General features: G+C 32.5%; 1 protein-coding gene across 3 annotated transcripts; it reads right to left on the reverse strand.

The window, feature by feature from the left end:
* Positions 1–5459: 5459 nt before the first annotated feature.
* Positions 5460–15659, reverse strand: LOC131050410 (heavy metal-associated isoprenylated plant protein 41). Of its 3 annotated transcripts, XM_057984574.2 has the most exons (4): positions 7954–8087; positions 6174–6324; positions 5984–6051; positions 5460–5889 (listed from the first exon to the last, which is right to left on the reverse strand). In XM_057984574.2, the coding sequence occupies exons 1-4, from the start codon at positions 8032–8034 to the stop codon at positions 5830–5832; spliced, it is 360 nt and encodes a 119-aa protein (XP_057840557.1). In that variant the 5' UTR covers positions 8035–8087; the 3' UTR covers positions 5460–5829. The 3 variants fall into 3 exon arrangements, with proteins under 3 accessions (XP_057840557.1, XP_057840556.1, XP_057840554.1); XM_057984573.2 differs by lacking the exon at positions 7954–8087 and adding an exon at positions 15181–15659 and having other exon boundaries at positions 5460–6051; XM_057984571.2 differs by having other exon boundaries at positions 5460–6051; positions 7954–8084.
* Positions 15660–21623: the final 5964 nt, after the last annotated feature.

Consider the following 21623-nt stretch of genomic DNA (forward strand, 5'->3'; position numbering starts at 1 on the left):
TAAGAATGTTTGTATTCTTACATGCGAAGGTGTAATGTATGTAGTATGTTGTATGTTGTATGTGATCTCCTCTTCAATGGTTGAATCCTTGTCTTGAATGCAACACTTAGCCTTGAATGGAGACTTAGAATTCTCAATTGGTTGAAGGAATGCTTGAATGCTTGAATATCATTTCCGCCCCTTTTTTTTCATCTACCAAAATGGGAGAGGAAATGTAGTTTATATACTTGTCAATTAGGACTGATAGACTAATTTTCCCGACCTTAGGCCGACCAGGAAATATTATTTTCCAATTTGCAAACATAAAGACCCGAGACCCAAAAGAGACCAGGCCCAAAAATAGGGCAAAGGACCAGGGCGCTGGGCACCATGGTCCCACCTCCAGGGACAGCAGGGTGCAAGGAGGATCAGGCCGGGGTGCTGAAAAATGCAATTTTTGATGTTATGAACAAGTTTCGGGGTCTCCATTCAGGTTCCATGTTGCATCGGCATCATGAAGACCCAAATGCAGTCGAAATTGCAAGTGTCGCAATTTTAGGACGCTACAGACACTCTCAAACAATTTTAAATTTTACATACAGAAAATGAAGAAAATTGGCATGTGTAATTTCATAGCTCTGGTCACTATGGAAAAGTGGCACATATGATTAGGCAAATATACACACCTTTATACTCTTCTTCACCCATCCACCACACAGTCAGTGATGCTTGCTTTCCTGACACCTCCACTTGAATACTGCAAATGATAAACAAAATTCAAAGTCAAAACAGTAAATGTTAAAAATAAATAAATGTCGTGTTATGTGAATGATAAATGGAATTCACAGTTAAAACGGTAAATTTTAGAAAACAAAATCATGTCATCTTATGTGTTAGGGTTTTAATTTACCACTGCTGCCTAACCCTCCACACAAATCTTAATGCTCTCGACACCTCCCGCCCACCTTTGCAATACAAAATAATGATACAAAAAATTCAAAATGAAAAACACTAAGTAAATGTTATAGGTAATCAAAAAAATATTGTGTTATCTGTTGGGATTTGCACTTACCGCTGCTGCCAAACCCTACACAACAATCTTGACACTTCCCACAAACCTCTATGCTATAATCCCTCCTTCCTACACATCAAAAACCCACATGTTAGCAATGATAACATTAAACCTATACAACACGCGTTATGAATGTCACCTGCTTTGACCTCACCTTCGCAGCCACAAAACTTGTGTCCTTTTTCACACCTCCTGCATGCCCTGCAATACGAACAATGTACACATTGCTGGATGGGGGCATACATGTCATCTCACAAAAACCCTGATGAGATCTAAACACAAATTATACATATATTAATAGAAGTATATATACCTCCACTCGATGCGCAACTCCCTCGCTCCATGACTCAACTACGAACATTCAACTAGAACGATCGAGATTTTCTCGAATGGTTTCCCCTCTTCTCACAGCCTTCGACTCTCCCCTGCCCATGTAGGTCCCATATGAAATAAATCTGAAACATTTTCAAACAACCCGGTTATTGATCCTTTTTACCGGTTTTGAATTTTCAAGTTTCAAAATATTAAAAATTGGTCTTTTTCAACAAGTGTAGCCATTCCTGTAACTGTGAGAGCAACCAAGTTTAAATTTTAGCCGCATGGTGCCCATAATCGTGAGATCGATCGGAAAATTGTTAGCCACGTGCAACCTTTTCGTCAATGAGAAAATGGCAACATCATCAACATCATTGGACCCCAAGATTCCTCCACGTCATCGGTGGGTCCCTTTACGTCGGTCTCAAGGTATTTTGTACTTCTATTGTACTAGCATGCGATACCATGGAGGGACATGTCGTTTTGGAGCTAGAATATCTATAGTTGTAATAATCGTTGTGGATCTTTTCATTTAATTCATAAATGTTGTCGTACTGCACAACTTTCCTCTGAGAAGAAGTTAAAAAAAATTCATGTCTTTGTTTAGAAGTTACCACAATGAAACAAATCTCTTCTTTGATCGATCTAGATGTTGATTTAAAATAACATAAGAAATAAAACCGAAAAGAAATATTGCAGTGAATAAAAATAAATGAACAAAACAACACACAGACAAGAACACAGAATTTATGTTAGTCTTCGGACATGTAGTGCCGCACTTAAAACATTTTGTTGGTGAAGCGGCCACCAAGGTTCAAATCCCTACTGGGCCTTTGTGCTCGCAAGGCCTTGTGCCTTTGTTGGGTCATTGTGCTCGCGGATTTGAACAAGTGAAGTGTGGGGATGAGGTCCCCCGTTTGTGGCCTCATTGGTTCATAGCTCCAAGTCAAAAGCGTTTACCCCTTTTTTTTTATAAAAAGAACACGAAATTTATAGTGGTTCAACTTAAAGACTTCATCCACTCTCAATAGGGATTCTAAATATATTATTCTCTAGTAAGAATTAAATATCACAGACACACAATAACAGCCATATGAATGGCTAAAATGGATTACTCAACTCCAACATATTCTCTCACCCAATAATAGAATACCAACCATCAGTGGTTTTCAAGAAGGATGCGGTTTGTAGAGAATAATTGTTACAAGGAGAAGAGTAGTTACACAAAGATTGTAGGCGTGATAGGTGGGATTGGGCTTCATGCACCCAACAATCTCCCACTTGAAGACCAATCAACACTAGAGAAAATTGCTCCCCTAATGCAGGCTTATTGTCACATCCCAATTAGGCCCATCAAAGATCTCAACTTCTCCAATGACTTTTCTAGGACACTTCAAATCAGTCTTCTCCAAAATAAATCAGAACTAACCACACTTAATAACATAAAATAAATACCACAATCTATGGGATCAAAAATGTTCCTACTTCATACACAGAAAAGCCTTGATCAAAATACATTCCTCCCACTCTCAAAGAGAAGAAATTTGCCTATAGCGAAGGAAAAAGTTGAGAGCACATTTACCAACTCTCCATCTATGGTAGCGCTTTGTTCTTGTTTGAGCAACCAAGCGGTTAGAGTCTGTATGTCATACACACCTAGTCTTGTGTTTTGCTTTGCTCAGAATTTGTTGTCCTGTTTCTCACACTCAACACATTCTTCCTCCCATCTAACAAATTTACAAAACACTCAAAATTTGAGATGGTCTCCAAACCATGCTCCGAGCAGGCAAATCTCTCATAACTGTTGCCAGTACTATTTCGGGACTCCTCTAGCATCAAATTTTGGCTTTTATTACATGTTGTAGAGACCCTAGTAACTTCCACTACTGTTGCTTTATCAATAGCCTCGAGAGTCTCTTCTACTTTATTTCTCAACATAATTTGTTCGTTATTTTTCTCCCCGGCAATTTCTTTAGCCACTTCAGCCTCTCTAGCTTCACCTATTTGCTCATCAATGCCAAACTCAATGAGAATAGAATGAAGCTCAACCAATTCCTCCTTCAGTTGTTTATTTCTTTTCTCTTCAAGAAACTTCCACTCTTTGTTTAATATCTCTTTTTCCAAATTCATATGACAGCACCAATCTTCTATTTCATCTTCCATACTGAATATGCGCTTCGTGAGCATCAAATTCTCCTTCTTCAGCCTCACAATTTGGTTACTTTGCCTCATCTTCCTCAGGTTCATCTTCATTCACTAGGTTTGAGACTGCATCCTCCTCACCTCGGGAGGAATCCTTCTCATATTGGAAGGCAAACTCCACAGGCTCTCCTTCTTCAACCAGTGATTGTTTCAAACCTTCTTCTTCTGCAGGTGAAGTGTCCTCATTTTTTCAGTCATCCCACCGAAGAACATGGTGTTTCATTTCAACTTCTGCTTGCATACCATCACTCTCTACCAAGTCTAAAGTGCCAATAAATTCATCGATGATTGGCTTCATCATCTGAAACTCCCACTTTAGCCTCTATATTCACTATGTAAAAGCACCCAGCTCTGGGATCAAACACCCAATCAATTTCCATCTCTGCTCAAAAATTCTGCATGGATCTGATACCAAATGTTGATTTAAAATAATATAAGAAATAAAACCAAAAAGAAATATTGCAATTAATAAAAATAAATTAACAAAACAACACACGGACAACAACACAAAATTTATAGTGGTTCATCTTAAAAGACTACATTCACTCTCAACGGGGATTCTCAATATAATATTTTATGGTAAAAATTACATATCATAGTCACACAATAATAGCCGTAGCAATGGCTAAAATGAATCACTTAACTCCAACATATTCTCTCACCCAATAATAAAATATCAACCATCAACCGTTTTCAAGAAGGTGGTATGCAAAGAATTATCATTACAAGGAGAAGAGCAGTTACACAAAGACTATAGGCATGATAGGTGGGATTGGGCTTCACGCACCCAACACTGAATTCACTCCAAATTGTCATGCACCCAACATTGGATTCACTCCAAATTGTTTGTGATGAATCCATATTAGGTAGTGATTGATGCAACAAAGGAGAACATTGCAACTGGATTTGGTGTGAGAAAAAGGTTTTGATTTTGTGAAGGTCTAATTGTTTGGAGGGCACAAGGTTACACAATCTATCAAAGTAGATTGTAAGTCAAATAAGTGTGAGGTAAAAGGTTTTGATTTTATTAAAGTCGAATTAAAGTTTTTGGAGGTGACAAGGTTTTGTGTAAAGTGTGATTTGAGCTCTTGAGGATTGTAAGTGGGTTTGAGAGATTTGAGTATTGTTTAGTTTTTATTATGGTGTAATTAAAGGGTTGGAGAAAATATGATTTTATTAGAAGTGAGGTTTTGATTTACTATAGTGCAATTAAATTCTTCAAGGAGAGGTAATTAGGTGTAAACCATGGGTCAAATAGGTTAAGGAAGAAAGTTAATTGTGTAGTATGTAAATCTAAAAATATTGAACGTCTTTATTTTGTTTGCATCAATAACTATTATAGTCATGTGCTTTTATATTTGATAGATCCCTCTAAACATTTATATATAAATACATTGAGTACATGGTGTTTTCAAACATCATCTAATAATAAGAAGAGATCCATCCTTAATTAGAAGAGATTCTAAATATTCATGTAGCATAGATGTTTTAAACTTTTTACATTAATCAATGCTTCATGAGAACAACTCAACCACTCTTGTTCATTTGAAATTAAATTCTCACCAATAATGCCTTCACTTTTCCCATAATGATGTTTAGATGGATAAATGTACAAGCACACTCATTATACCATTCAAAGTATAAAAACAATATCATATCACTATGAAACAAACATTGAAATCTTATTTTTTATAAATTTATAATAATTGTTTTATAAAAGAGTAACATGGCTCGCTATTAATTTAAGTTTTGAGATATTTACATGTTTAAATAAATGAGTAATGTAAGAGGATAAACTTTAAAAAGTGATTATATATTTCATCATTTACTACCGTCTTTGTCTAGTAATAAAAAATTATTAAGAATAGATGATGCAAATCTATATGGTAATTGAATGAAAAATTCAAATTTATTATTCCATGATAAAATTTAAAACAATTATTTTCAGTCCATGCCTTTTAACTTTTAAGTTAAAGGGGCATGGCATTCACAACAGGTGCATGCCACTCAGACCATCGAGAACATATAAGTTTTACATTCTCCCAGACGGAAGGTTCTGTTTATCTTTCGTCCACTTCCCCTTTTATTCATATAACCAGGATAATCAGTTTTCTGAAAACTAACAGACTCCTTCAAATATAGCCCATACTTTTCTGCTTCTCCTTCCAAAGTCCATTTTTTGTAGGGTGGCCCCACCTTGTTAGTAACATGAATTTCTCCACACAATCTCAGCATCTCGGTAGCACTTTTGAAGAACATACTTACCAGCTCGTTGTTCTTCTTGATGGCTTCTTTACTGCATTCGCCACCGCCAATAAAGCCTGCATGCGGCAGATTGAAAACAATTCTGTCAAACTGGCTCGCTCTTAATTTTCCAATTTGGTGCAATCTGGTTGCATCCACCTCATACAGTACCAATCCTCTACGACTTTCCAAGTTCCATATTGAACTACGAGCTGTATCATAAACCCTCAAGACTTTCTCTGCTTTGACAACAATGAAAAAAATAGTCAAAAAAGAAAAACACAATATTGGGAACAAAATAGATTACGAAGAAGGGATAGGGCATAATTTTTACTTATTTATTCCAAGTTCTGATTGATACCTTTGCTATCAAGTGTTGTGGCTACGATGTTTTGTGCACATTCAAATGCAGTTGCCAAAGCTGAAGAAAATGAGAAATTGCCTTCTCCAACTAACAGAATGCTTTGAGAGCTAGAATAATGCATTAGCCTCCTCTCCACCATGGGTTGCCTCTGCCAACAAAGAAAATCAACTCGTTAATGTAGAGCTAAGCCGAATCACAATTCAAGAATAGAGTCTGCAAGTTACAGTTAATATCACCAAATTGCTCTTCTGAAAGTACGGACAAAATTAGGAGATCATGTTCAGAAAATGGACTGCCCTAGAAGTTATCCCAGTCAAACAAGTATGAACTTATGGTATCTTATGTACTAATACAAAATTTATGTCAAAAATGCAACTTGAATTTTTTTAACCGAAGTAATTTTAAAGTGATAATATCCAGCAAAGATATGATATTTACATTTAGATTAGTTTACGAGTTTGTGGTCGAAATTTGTATTTGAATTTTTTCGTAAGTTTTGGGTGGCACTCACACACCAAAATCTATCATCAGGGTGTAAGAGTTTTCTAAATCAAGTTTTCAATGACATTCTAAAATCCATCATCAGGATGAGGCAACATTTTCAATGGCAATCTAGAATCTATCATCAGAATGAGTAAACATACATTTTCAATGGATTCCCATCATCAGGTTGAAGAAACATTGTGCAAAAGCTTTTTAATCAAATTTTGTATGGCAATCCAGAATATATCATCAAGATGAGGAGACACTGTGCAATCTGAGTTTTTTAATCAAGTTTTGGATGGCACACCCAATCCATCATTTAGATGAGGAAACATTATTCAAGAGCTTTTTACTCTAGTTTCTTATGGCAATCCAGAATCCATCATCAGGATGAGGAAATGTTGTGCAAGAGTTTTTTAATCAAGCTTTGGATGGCACTCCATGATCCATTATCAGCATAAAGAAATGTTGATGAAAAAATCTCACGCTATTTTCTGGCATAAACTTTTCAATAAATGATAATATCAAATATTACTTATTTTCCATTTTCACCTTTTTTCTAATATAAATTTGATTATTTGGAGAAACTTAAAACAGAGGAGTGGCATTTTAATAGTGTAAAGTTGCAATATTAGATTTGGTCTAAACAACACCCTCTAAGTTTTGACTTGCTTAGGTGGCTCATTTGAAATCACAGTCACTTAGTGATTTCAGACGAGCCACCAAAACAAGTCAAAGCTTAGAGTTTGTCATTTCATATGAACCACCTAAACAAATTAAAGCTTCAAGTGGGTTGTTTAAACCTTACCTTTTGTGACTTAATATTATGACTCAATTGAACAACAATAAGCTTTGACTTGCTTAAATGACTCATCTAAAATCACAATCAATCATTCCCCCTCTTATTAAGATTTGCATATTTCCCATCTTAAGATCATTGAATGTCCCCAATTTCCCTTAAAACGTACTGCAATAAAACAAACTGGCAAAGCACAATCCCTTACTCTTAACAACACCTACATAAATTATACCAGAAACTTTAGACCAAATAAGCTCTGAAAATCTCAGTTGCCCAACACTCTTAAGATCCAAACCTACAGAAATTGGCAAAGAAAAACCTGAAAACACATCCCTCTCCCTTTCCTGATCACAATTGCTATAACATTCTCAAAACTCCACAACACTAAAATCAGAATATTATCCTTCCATTCGTAACTCTACCCAAATATAGCATGCATACCTTAAGCACACAGCTCATACCATACCAGTATGCCCAAGACAAAAGAAAACTTACCTGGAACAACACTGATGCTTCTTCCAGCCTTAGCAATTCCTCATAAAAGGTCACATTTCCACCATACACAAGCTTTTCCATCGTTTAACAGTATGATGATCTTTGGCACTCGGGAAACCGGAAAAATTAGAGGGGTTTCACCGTAGCCCAGCAGCTGCAAGCTTCTCGGACAAACGATATGAAATAGAAAATTTAAGAAGAAGTGATTTTGTTTCAATTCTTGTGATAGAAGTTATTGATTCAATGCCTTCATACTTGCTGATTTAATGTTCAACCTTTGTATAACATTGTACCAATAGTTGTATGATAAGTACCAATAATTGAATGAAATATATCATTTGTTGTGAAAAGTAATCAATCATGTGATGCCATATCAGCTGCACAAGTATTGGGGCCCTTTTGCACACCTATTGTCTGACTTTTTTTGGGGGATTGTTTTGGCATCATATTTGATAATGTGACCTTGAAACCTTAAGTAGGTTTTGAAAATAGGGTGCACAACTACTGATCCTTTGTCCTATATAAGGGAAAGGACTCAGTAGTCGTGCACCCTAACTTCACGCTTCTCAAAATCCTACTTGGAAATTTCGAATCACTCCGATTTTTTTACAGCAGCTTACTTGGCAAGTCCCCTGCTTATAACTAAGGTTTCAGGGCCACATCATCAAATATGATGCCACATCAGCATGCTTTTTGCCAAGGTGTCCAAAACAGCCCCAAAAAAAAGTGAGACCAATAGGCGTGCAAAAGAGGCCCCAATAGTTGTGCAGCCGATGTGGCATCACCTGATTGGTTACTTTTTACAATATTAGTACATTTCTTAACAACTATTGGTACATTTCCTAACAACTGTTGGTACATTTCCTAACAAAAATTGATATTTTTTGTTTCAAACAATAGGTTTTATTTGTTCAATTTTTGGAACAAAAGGTATCAACAACCCTCACAACAATTGGAACATGCTCAACTACTGGGTCCTTTCCCCTATATATATATATTTGATCTTTTCTCTTTCGAACCATTAGATATATTTGGAGGGTTGACGTCACCATTTAATTTTAGATATTTAGAGGGTCAAATTTATATTTTCACTGTTCGAACTTCAATTAGGGCTGTACGCACAAATATAAATTTCTGTACTGAGTTAAATGCTTCATTTCTGTGCACACGTCATCCATTAAATGCTTCGTACTGAGTGGAAAATGTTAAAACCAGGTTTAATAAGCCAGGGAGATCTTGAATTAATGCTATTTCGTCTGATTTATGCATTACTTCTCTCTTATTCAGCTTTCTCACCGTTCAAAATGTCCGATCGGAATGCAGTTCAGAGGTTGATTATGAAAAATTCCCAATTTTCACTTTTAAATATCCTGATTAGGATTGTGAAGTACGAAAAAAACATTTGATAGGATTTGAAGTACTGGCAGACGTATTATGACGCATCTCTGCTGTCAGAGCCGGTGAGTGGAAATTAAGCTTTCTTGCGAATTTAATGTTTTAGTGCGGAAGCATTACAGAGAATTTCAGAGCATATCGTACAGCATGGATTGCATAAATAATTGTAATCAAAATGAATACAAATGTTTTTATTTTGAATTAGTTAATTTATCAATATATATTTATTAAAAAATAGTTATTAAAAAAATAAAAAATAAATTGTATAATTTTTAAAATTTGTAAAATATAATATATTTTTGCAAAATTTTCAGAAGTGAAATCTTCATGCTCTGCATTCTTATTGACAAAAAATTCTACTAAGAAAATTGTGTTTTACAGATCTAATAGATTTTTTGGAATGTCATTTTATGTGGAGATTTACTGTGCCTATTTATGCAATCTTGTAAGGAATATGATACAGAACATTCCAACTAATTCAAAGTATTATAATCAAAGGTAAGAGTTTTCCACAATCTATCATTTTAGATGTCACTATTTTTGAGGAGATTGTGAGTTAGCATCAATGTTGCAGATCACACTTTGTTAACCATTTTTTATTTATTCTTTGAGCTCTCTAACATCTTGATGATGAATCAAATAGTGTGACCCTAAATGTTGATGCAAAAAAACATACACAATCTCTTTCAAAAACAACAAGAAGTAAAATTATAATATACATATTTTCTTAAGAACATATTAGATCACATTTCTATACTCATAGAATAAGATAACTAGAAAATTAATAATTATTTTTAATGATAATAAATGTAGACCTAAATTGTTTTTTGGATGATTATAATATTTAAAATTGTTTTCTATATATGAAAATATATGGTATTTGAAAAAAAAGAATATATATAATGATCTTATTTAATTTTATTAGAGTTTATTCAAAATTTTCTCTTTTACATTAACTGTTCCTCTTTCTTTATGCCCAACTAATTTGTTCTAGTTATGATTGTTTATGTAATTATTATGAGTTTCAAGCTTATATGTTGATCATTTCTATTTTTCTAATAGTCATTGACCTATCTATTTAATATAATCAATTTTCCTATTTTTAAAAAAAAAAAATTATATAATAAATTCTTCAAGAAACATCATAATTTGACACATTGATAAAAAAAGTGCCTCCTGTTTATCAATTAATATACTTATCTTTTAAAAAAAACCAAAAAAATCCATCTACAAAAGAAAAAAGATATCCTTCCCCCAAACGCTTAGTCAACTATTTCTGCATTGATTTTGGCTTATATTATTATTTATTTTATATAAAAATTTGAATATACATTAACTATGTTTAAATGTTTTTATATACACAATAACATTCTAACCTTTAATATCATCGTATATTAATAATTAAACTATACTTTTAAAACGATTATGTGATTAAATTAAAATTTAAAATTTATAATAATTATTAAATTATATAAATTTGTATTGAATATTACATTGATTATAAAAATAATTAAATATTATTTAATTATTTAAAATTCAAATAAATATATATTTTTTATTTGAATTAAATTTTCAAAATATAATATAATATGAAATATATGTTAATAATAAATAGTATTGATAATATTGAACATATAATTTTATATAAATATTAAAAAAAAAAAATTTAAACAAAAGATAAATTAGTTATTATAAATATAATAATTTAATATCTATAAGATAATTTTATGAATAAAAATTTAAATCTATATTAAATGATAAACTATTTACTTAAAAAAAAAAGTCTAACATCTAGATAAGATATTTTTGTTGAGAAACAAAAACTTCTAGCAAAATATTATTTCTCATAGCATTATGACACATTCTTGTAGTTATATAACTTAATAATATTGATTGGAACAACATCTATTATAGAGATAAGATGTATAATGGAGAATCAAATTTAAATAGCATTGTTTAAAGTTCTATCATAGATTTTTCAAGTGAGTCAGATATCATGGTCCACACTTTTCCACACAAATAAACGTTTCTTTTCAAACCCTTTTGAGAAATGATTTGTAACACACTAAATATTGATGAGCATATTTTTGTATTTTTTAAAATATTTTATTGACCCTAATTATCGTTTTAAAAACTCGTCGTGTACAACCCACATAATTTGACCTAAACTTATCATTTTTTGAATTTTATTTTTAAATTGATAAGAATTTTTTGTAGATTGATGACATAATTTTGTTTTCAAAAAACATTAAAACAAAAAATTTATTAAATAAACAAGATAAACTGACATTTCAAGTTAATGGACCAAATTTAGTACACGTTAATTAGAAAATATAAAAATAATCAAATCTGAAAAAAAAATATATATTCAGAATCTACATAGTGTAATCTAAAATGGGTTTTAATTTTGTTGAAAAGTTCTATGATAATGGGCATCAAACATATGCCAAAAGTTGGTATTTCACCATGTCATTGATACAACCTTGTACTTGTAGGTCCAAGGCTAAGGGTTGGGCATTCCATACCTTTCCTAAACTAAAACCTGATGCACATGGCATGCTCTATTTTTTAAATTTAAGAAACGGGGCCCGTTATAATAAACGGGTCCTCATTTTGTAAATGGGGCCCCATTATGTTTCTAAACGAGGCCCCCTTATGTTTCTAAATGGGGCCCCGTTAACAACGGGACCTTGTTAACAACAGGGCCCCGTCCCGGTTTTTTATTTTCGCCTCAGCTCCCCGAAGCATAACAGACCTCTGTTCCTAGCGGCACACTTTCCAATGCGTGCACTTCCCCCAAAGTGGAACTCTACTTTCTGCACTATATAATAAAAGTTGCATATTCTATCTCTAAAGCTTGGAGTGCATTCCATAGAGCTAGAAGTACATGTGTGCCATCCCATACAATATTTCTCATTTATTCAACTTTAATCTCTTCCATTTGTAATAGTTAAATTGAGTTCACAACAATCAATAAATGACCATAATGACTAGTAAGCTTTTTTCCCCAAATTTCGTTATTTATTAGTGACGAGATTTCAATTTGAGGGCTAACTATCTTCTCAAGAGTGTTTTATGATGTTTTTTCATTTAAAGTTGCCTTTCCAATATTAAACTATATTTTACTTTCTAAATATATATCATACATTAAATATGTATATAAATAGATATTATATAATGTTTTTGATAGTCTATCTAATTTTTATCATTGTTATACAAATCGATGAATAGAACCTAAGCATTGTGTAGACTTATGTCCAAAATTAAATGTAACACTACTTTTGCATATTATTTTGCATTTTGTGCAAGTCTTGGTGCCAAGTTCCCAAGTGTTGCTCAATCACAAGCTCCATTTTTTAAGGCACTAGATGGTTGATTTTGGCCAACTATTGAATGATCTTAGTTAATTATCAAAATTAATTAAAAGTTCACTTATTGTCAAAATTTACACTTCTCCAAAATCTAAATTAGCATGTATTATATGTCAGATTTAAGTGAAAGATCAACTTCCTTTTTAAAGTAGTTGTGAGTTTTTCAACTATTTTAAGAATTGATGAAGACCAAGAGTCATAATGATTAGTTACTTAACTAGTGCACTTCTAAGAAGAATGGGTTGAAGTTTTATCCTCTCCTAATGACGTATCAAGGGTGTAAGTGTGGATGTTAATGGGGGGAACATGAAAAACAATGGATAGGGTATAAAGAGGGTGAAGAATTTGGGATGAAGTGCAAGTAACCTGAAGAAGAGATGTGTCGCTAGTAGGAGGAAGATGATAAATGAGAATTGTTAGAATGATAAGAGGAATGCATTCAACATTAGTAGGATAGGAAAAATACATGACATTAGTAGCACGAAATAAAAATATGACACTAGCGAGGTGAATGTGAGGAATAACTTGTCTAATACTAGTGTATGATGGCTAGTCGTGACACTAGACAGGAGAGCCCAAGGAGTAGGATAAATTAGATTAGAAGTGAGAGAAAGAAAACATCATAGTTAAGAAGGATGGAAATGGAAGAAGGTTGGGTGGGAAGGAAGAAGATACCCCATGTTGCAAAGCACTTGTAGAAAATAACCTTTAGAACCAATGCCTTGAAGAATTTCTAAACCATAGAAAATATCACTCAATAAGGTATGAAGATGATCCATCAATTTTTTTTGAAATTGATATCACCACCTATCCATTTGTTTAAAGTGTACCTCATGAGAAAAAAAATTGTCCTAAATGATAAATGTTATCAATTAGATTTTCAAATTCTCCACTTTCAACTTCAATCTTAGCCATTATAAGATTTAAACATAGACTTTTTCTCAAAGAGGAAGGGGGATGTTGATGAGGATTGGGCATAAAATCAATACACAAACCCTAAGTTAAGGATAAATCATATAAAACAAGAGTAGCATCTCATGTAAAATATAAAAAAAAAATAGAGGATCTTAATTATAAAATAGAACCATAAAAATAAAAAACCTAATGGGGTGTAGGATCTACTAAGTTCACCAAAATGAAAGGAAATAAAACACACTTTCAATATATCTAGGTTAAATGAGTAATTAAAAAAAATTGAGTCAAAAATGACATATATAAAGTGTTTGAGACAATAAGTAATTTACAAGCACAATTTTGAAAATGACAAGCCATTAGGACTTAAATTTGTGTTCGGCTTTTAAATTTTTTTTATAGATTTTACTTTGTGAACCAAAACTCTAGTCAAGGATCTATTTTCATCTAAATGAACTACACCTTCTACACATGCATGGAATCTACTTGCTTATAATTTATATCATAAGAGTAGGTGATATTGATGAACATCTAAATGTGTTTGCTAAAGTGAGGATCTTATCCTTATGTCAAACCCTTGAATTCCATCCAACAAATTGTAAATGATTGTGCAATATGCTTCAATTCGTCAGTAGATGTAAGTTGTAATACAATCCAATGGTTCTCTCTAAGTGAGGAGACAAGTAGTCAAATAAAAGATAATGGATGGATGATGTCTAAAAGTATATTAGGATTTTCCCTTTATACAACATTCTAGCATACAAAAAAATTTGTATACTCAAGTCAACAAATGGCAACTAGTAGAAAGTAAGACATCTTTGAAACTCACAAATATTTGAATTTAAAGATTCAAAGGTTAAATCCATAACATGAATATGAATTAAATTCATTTTTGCAAGCATAAATTTAATCTAATATAAAAATAAATAAACTAAAATCAAATCTAAACTATTAAAATGTATAAAATCGGATAAGATTGCTTAAAAAGACAGAGCTCACCCTCTTCAAATTGGAAGAATGGAAACCTTAAAAATGGCACAAACCAAACTAAAAATAGATGATTCCTGACTAATGAAAAAATCTGAATTGAAACAACGTTCTCATCAATCCCAATCTCATGTCTTGTGAGATTCATTTTATTGTCTTGATGACTGATCTGTAATAGATACAGACCCTTCCATACATATATATAATAAAAACATTCTCATCACCTATCACCCATCACCCATCACCCATCAAGCCTGAAATTCAAAGCCTCGTTTCACTGAACCCTCAAACTATCATTCCAAGCAAACGTATACCAACAAAATGACGTAAACCATAAGTTACAATAAGTTGCATGCATTCTGTAGTGGGTAGCATATTTTTTTCAAACCAACTCTGGCAAAGCATTAAAATAACTCGATACCGCTCCACCTCTTCACTATACTACATTGATGCACAACAAAAATACCAATACTCCTTTAGACAAATTCACAGAACTGAGTAAACATTAAAACATAAGAAATGAGTAAACATTAAAACATTGCCCAAGAGAAAGCAAACATACCTCAGAAAGATCAGCTCTTTCTATTAGCCTTAGTAATTCATCAAAGGTGGTTCTGGAACATGGAGGCTGCTCCATCATAAATTGCTCTGGAGTCTGGACAGGAATGAAAAATAAAACAATCCAGCAGGCTAATAGTCCAATATTATAGGTAGATTGACTTCAACAACAAGAAAGAGAACAGCCAATGCTTTCTTAACATGCGAGAATAAGAATACTAGATTTCTTAACAGTAATGCCGAAAGTTAAGTACATAGGTGGATTGAGGGGGAAAGTGATTTTGCAAATATTCTGGGAATGAGTGAGAAGGGTGTAAGAATCCTCCTGGGTCTTTTCATTTAATTCATGAATGTCATCGTACTGCACAACTTTCCTCTGAGAACAAGTTAAGAAAATTCATGTCTTCGCTTAGAAGTTACCACATTGAAACAAATCTCTTCTCTGATCGATCTGGATTCATTCCAAATTGTTTGTGGTAAATCCATATTAGTGATTCATTCCAAATTATTTGTGGTAAATCCATATCAGCGATTCATTCAACAATAAAGAAGATTATAACTGGATTTGGTGTGAGAAAAAGGTTTGGAATTAAAGTTTTTGCAGGGGACAAGGTTACGTGATATATCAAATTAAAGTAGATTGTAACAGGAATCTGTGTAAGGTAAAGGTAAAGGTTTTGATTTTATTAAAGTCTGATTAAAGTTTTTGGAGGGGACAAGGTTTTTGAATTCTCGAGGAATGTAAATAAAGTGGGTTGGGGAGATTTTTAATTTTTTGTTAAGTTATATTATAGTTAAAAAACAATGATTTTATATAGAGATTTTAATATTTTGTAGTTTTATTATGTCAAAATAAAGTAGGTTGGAGAGATTCTATCAAAAAAATTTGGAAGTGATGTAAGTGTAAGAGGTTTTGATTTTATTATGGTGCAATTAAATTCTTAAGGAAACATAATTATATATTAAGTGTAATTCAAATACGTTAAAGGAAAAAGTTAATTGTACAATATGTAAATAAAAAAATATTGAAAGTCTTTGTTATTGATGTTGTATTTTTTTCTATTTGATGGATCACTCTAAACATTTATAGATACATTGAGTGCATGGTGTTTTCAAACTGAGATTTATCCTTAATTAAAAAATATTCTAAATATTCAAGTAGAATAAGTGTTTTAAATTTTTTTCATGAGAACAACTCAACTACTGTTCATTTGAAATTAATTTCTCCTTGAAAATGCCTTTACTTTTCCCTCACACAATGATGTTTAGATCAACAAGTCTTACAAGCACACTAACACTCATTACACTATTCAAAGTATTAATATAATATCATGGTGTGAACAAGCATTAAACTATTTCTTTTGTAAATTTGTAAAAAAGTAATATTATAAGAGAGTAAATGAGAAACTTTAAAGATTGATTCTATTTCATCATGTACTATCATCAAGTACTTTGTCTAGTAATAAAAAATCATATATAGCAAATGAAAAATTCAAAATTATTATTTCATGATAAAATTGTCTTAAAATATTGTTAGAGATATATAATAACCTAAGTCCTAAGTATTAAAATAATTTATGTGTTTTGTTAGCGTGTATGGTGAAAAGTGGATAATGGAAACAATAATACTGAAAGACTAAGTGAATTCAACCACAAAACCCTAGCCATAACATAAGAAGATTACCTAAGACAATGCAAATCAACAAAATCACAAATTTTATACCATCACATGTCCACTAGGGTTTGAATCTCCATTCTTCCTATCTCCATTGATCTTGCTTGATATATTTGCTCTCAGATTTTATGTGTGCACAAGAGCTCAAGAAAGAACGGAAATGTGGTTGATAGCTTGGTTGCAAAAAGACTTGATTGCATAAGATTGATTAGAATGCTAGGAGGGTTGATAATGAACGAGAGTATCCTCTTATATAGAAGACACTGTAGGAAATGAAGGGATAAGATTAAGAGGTGTAAGGATAAATGGTCGGCTAGGATTAAAGGGTAGGTAGAATAAATAATAAAATGATAAAGTGGGTAGCTAGTGTAGGAATTAAGAGATGAATGACATGTGTCATGGGTAGAAAGGGCTAATGAATTATTTAATTAATAGAGGAAATGGGATAAATTAAATAAATGAAATATTTATTTAATTTAGGAGAAGGACAATTTAAATAAATAAAATTATTTATTTAATTTAGGAAAAGGACAATTTAAATAAATAAAAGTGTTTATTTTAATTAAAAAAGACTAGAAAAGGATAATTGAATTAATTAAATAAATAAAAATTTATTTAATTAATAGAAGAATTAGGCTTAAATAATTAAATAAATAAAAATATTTATTTAATTAGACAGGATAATTTTAGGTGTCTACAGTTAGCATTTCATAGTAGTTGCACACAAGGAGTATGCTAGCTCATAAGATGTAGAGTTGAAATTGGGGCATTTAAACCCCTTGAAGGTTATTTCAACACACTTGCTTTGCATATTAAATAAATTTATTGTAATCACAAGTACAAAAAACAATCAGAACTTTTTTTTTTTTTTTTATCATTAAATGATATTTTACCCTATCACAAAACTAATAATTTGGAACATTTTATAGAAATCTACAAAAGACTATTGAGAATGGCTTTACACTTGCCCTATGCACCACCATAGGAAACAATGAATGCATCATATCTAATGAAAACAAGATTTTCACCAAACTTAGTATCATTTGGAAATTTATGAAAGGAAATAGTGGTGTGAAATATACTTCCTAAACTAATCTATGAAACAAAGTATGTGCAAAAAATAAATTGGTCATAGAGTTGCAGGGAAATAAGCACAAAAGTAAAATATCTAACTTAGTGATTAACATTAGGAAAACCCTTTTGAGAGAAAAAAATTCCACTCCAAGGAAAATCAATGTATTATTCAATAATCATATGGTTACAATACACTTGTGGATTCTAAAAATTTATATGAATTTCGCGAACAAGAAATCTATTTAGAAATCTTTGTAGCATAATAATACTAAATGACTCAATATAAAAGCTTCTTCTCAAGCACCAAATAAATAAGATAAGTAATACATGAATTCATCAAATAGTAATTAGGAAACCATGAGCTAAAAATACCCAAAATATGGTGTTGAAATCCATGGTAAAAAACCCAATGCCTAAATACCAATATAAGTCCATGGGCTATAAATAGCATATTCCTTACACTTGTCATAATCCACTCATAGACTTGGACACTCTTTTTTTACTCCAGTATCTCCATTTAAATTTGTCTTCTCATGTTATAACATGTACCATTTAAGTTTTCAACAAGTGTTACTCCCTCTTATACCTCTCTTATGTGAAATTGAATCCTCTTTTATTAATATTATGTGAGAGGCCTAACTTCCCAAGGCCGTAACTTTTGAACTATGACACCAATTGATACACTAGGTGAACCCACAATACTAGGTTACAATCCTATCCCAAACCAAAAATTGGAGGTGGCCAAAACACTTTTGGGAAAACACCTTCGAACGAAGGTACTTTTTAACCCTACCCCCTTTGCATGAAGGTTCTTTCCACATAGCCTTCATTTGAAGGTGTATTTCTAGTTGTTTTATTAATAAAATAATGCATTCACTCAAAGGGGTCCTTTGAGTGAAGAAATAGTTTATGTTTTTTTGAAAAAAATTATAACTCTCAAAATGACAATTATTTTGTCACTTTGAGAATGTTTAGAAAGTGACCTGCAATCAAATGAACCCACAGACAAAGATGAACACATCAACTCCTTTTTCTACCTACTACAGTCTACCACATTAGCTTTGGCAATGCCACATTAATGCTCAAGCTTCAATCAAATGCCACGTTTATGCTTAGGTAGGTGCATTGTTGTGTCATAGTTTTGTTTATCTAGTTTCAAACCCTAGTTAGATTTTTGGGTTGTTGTTTTGTAATATTTCTTGGTTGTTATTTCTAATATTGTTGTTTTGGATATTTTTTATTGTTGGTTACTATTATTTCAATAAGAAGGTACCATTTTCAAGGCAAATTGAGGCATATGCTTGTGTTGGTATTTGCATGAAGATTGCATTAATGATATGTTATGTTGTCATTGATGTCAATCGAACCGGTAATGGTATTTATGATATTGCCGATATTGTTGTTATTGATATTGGCTTGTAACCGGTAGGAAGTGTATTGTGGAAGATGTTGTAAACTGGAATGTTAAGTTTGTCAGTTGAACCAGTAAATCGGTGTATAAGGTTAAACCCTTTTCTATGCAATGTAACCATAAAACCCTACTAGTTGTTTTTTATTAAACCCTAACCGATCAATTTTGTTGGTTTAAGATCTAATGAGTAGTAATGATGGAGACACGTGTGATCATTGTATGAGGATAAGTTCATATTATTTTGGTGCCTTTGTTCATTTGTTTGATTGTCTAGGGAATGAGAAAAGTGGATTGCATCTAATGCATAGCGCGTGATGAGTTACAAAGTCTGATGAAGTGGTGATCATGGAGCGGTTGGAATTTTCTTGAAGAATCCGAAAAGATTGTTATGATTTCTAACGATCAAGATTGAACCTACTTTTTTATAATCTCTATGAGAGAATAAGGTTTTTGTTGTGTTACTGACCTAATTGATTTGTATTTAAGGTCGATGAAGTTGTTTGTAAGAGTGTTGGCAAGGTTGGTAGAAACCAGTTGAGTGTGTGGTTGCCTAACAAGACAATGGATCTGCAGTTTGTGTCGAAGCAGATTGAAGCTTAAAATGATCTGATCAAGCAAATGTAGTGCTATTCAGATAGATCAAAAAACATGTTCTTTTCTAACAGTTATAGTAGAATTGAAATCCCCTAACCTGGTAAGCTCTAACAAGCTTGGTTACTTCTTAAATCCTCTAACAAGGTGGTCCATTAGCTTGGATTCTCAAACCCTCTACTGAGGTTACTCCTAATAGGGTATTTTTATTTTCATCAAGGCATTTTGTAAGTCCCTTAACTGGGTGATTCCTAATAGAATCAATTCTTAATAGGACTTATTGTAAAAGCTTTAACAAGCTTGGCTCCTAATAGGGCGAACTGCAGAAGAGTTCAGATAGTTATCTTGTGAGTCTCATCTCACCATGTTTTTTACCTATTTGGATTTTCCACGTATAAACATTTGTGTCAAGTGGTGAATGTTTTTGTGGTTATGATCTTATTTGTTGATTTGATTGACTACTTAACTATTTTGATAAGGCATGATAATTGGAAGCATTGAGAGATTGAATATGTTGATATATGATTAAGCATTTTGATGTTTACAAGATTGAAGTTGTTTACTGTTAAGTTGTTATAACAATTAACCGATTGATGTTGATTATTGATCTTGACAGTGAAAGTTTACTTTGTGAGTTTGAATTTGAGATTGGGAAGTTTGTATCAGTTTTTTAGTTTACTGATTCACACCCCCCCCCCTCTTGAGATTCTACTAGATACTTATTCTTTCATCATACCATCAATTGGTATCAGAGCCTCTCAAGTCCTCTTTAACCTAAAAGCCTAACAACTTGAGGAAAAGATCTTGTAGATCATGATGAAGAAAGAAGGTCTGAAGTTCAACAAAGATAACTATAGGATATGGAGCGACATAATGAAGATTTACATTAAGAGTCTGGGAAGTCAGTATTGGGATCATATAGAAACTAAGTATATTGCACCTACTGGAACTTTGACTGATGATCAGAAGAAAGAACAACAAGAAAATCATCAAGCATTGGAGGATATTATCAGTTCCATGTTTGATGTTGAATATGTAGATGTTCATGGTCTTGAAACTGCATATGAAGTATGGAAAAAACTTAAAGATATTTATAGCGGTGATGAACATGTTAAGATTGCTAAAGAGGAGAGCCTAAGAGGAAAGTTTGATGACATGAGAATATCCAACAGTATGGTCAAAGGATAAAAGAGATAGTTGGTGAAATAAAGAGTGCAAGAGGGAAAATGGAAGATGCCACTGTGATCAGTAAGGTACTGAGAACCCTGCTACCGGTCTATGCTATCCGAGTTGCAACTATTCGAGAGTTGGAGTCCATTGACAAAACTAAGGTAACTCTTGAGTCTATCATTGGAAAACTTACTGCTTTTGAATTAAATGGCTATGATGGTAGTGTACAGAAATCATAATCTGCATTTAGAGCTTCTGTCTCTAACCCATCTGTGAGAAAAAGTAGAGATACTTATCATGGTTATGAATCTAGATCCAGCAGAGATGTTGATGATGAAGACAACTTAGTGGAACTTTAAGCATTATTGGCAAAACGACTTCCTAGAGGCACTGGGAAATATAGAGGTAAACTACCTTTAAAGTGTTTTTCATGCAACAAGATTGTTCATATAGCATCTAATTATCCTAATGGTGAAAATGACTACAAGAGAGACAAATTCAAGAAGTATAAGGGCAAAGGCAAGAG

Source organism: Cryptomeria japonica, chromosome 1 (genome assembly GCF_030272615.1).
Source record: "Cryptomeria japonica chromosome 1, Sugi_1.0, whole genome shotgun sequence".
In the NCBI taxonomy this organism is placed as follows: Eukaryota; Viridiplantae; Streptophyta; class Pinopsida; order Cupressales; family Cupressaceae; genus Cryptomeria; species Cryptomeria japonica.

Coding starts and splice junctions, on each gene's coding strand:
- LOC131050410 (XM_057984571.2), bottom strand. CDS start 8,034: ATGGAAAAGCTTGTGTATGGTGGAAATGTGACCTTTTATGAGGAATTG. Junction 6,325..7,953: donor AAGCATCAGTGTTGTTCCAG/GTAAGTTTTCTT, acceptor CTTTGTTGGCAG/AGGCAACCCATGGTGGAGAG. Junction 6,052..6,173: donor CACAACACTTGATAGCAAAG/GTATCAATCAGA, acceptor TTGTCAAAGCAG/AGAAAGTCTTGAGGGTTTAT.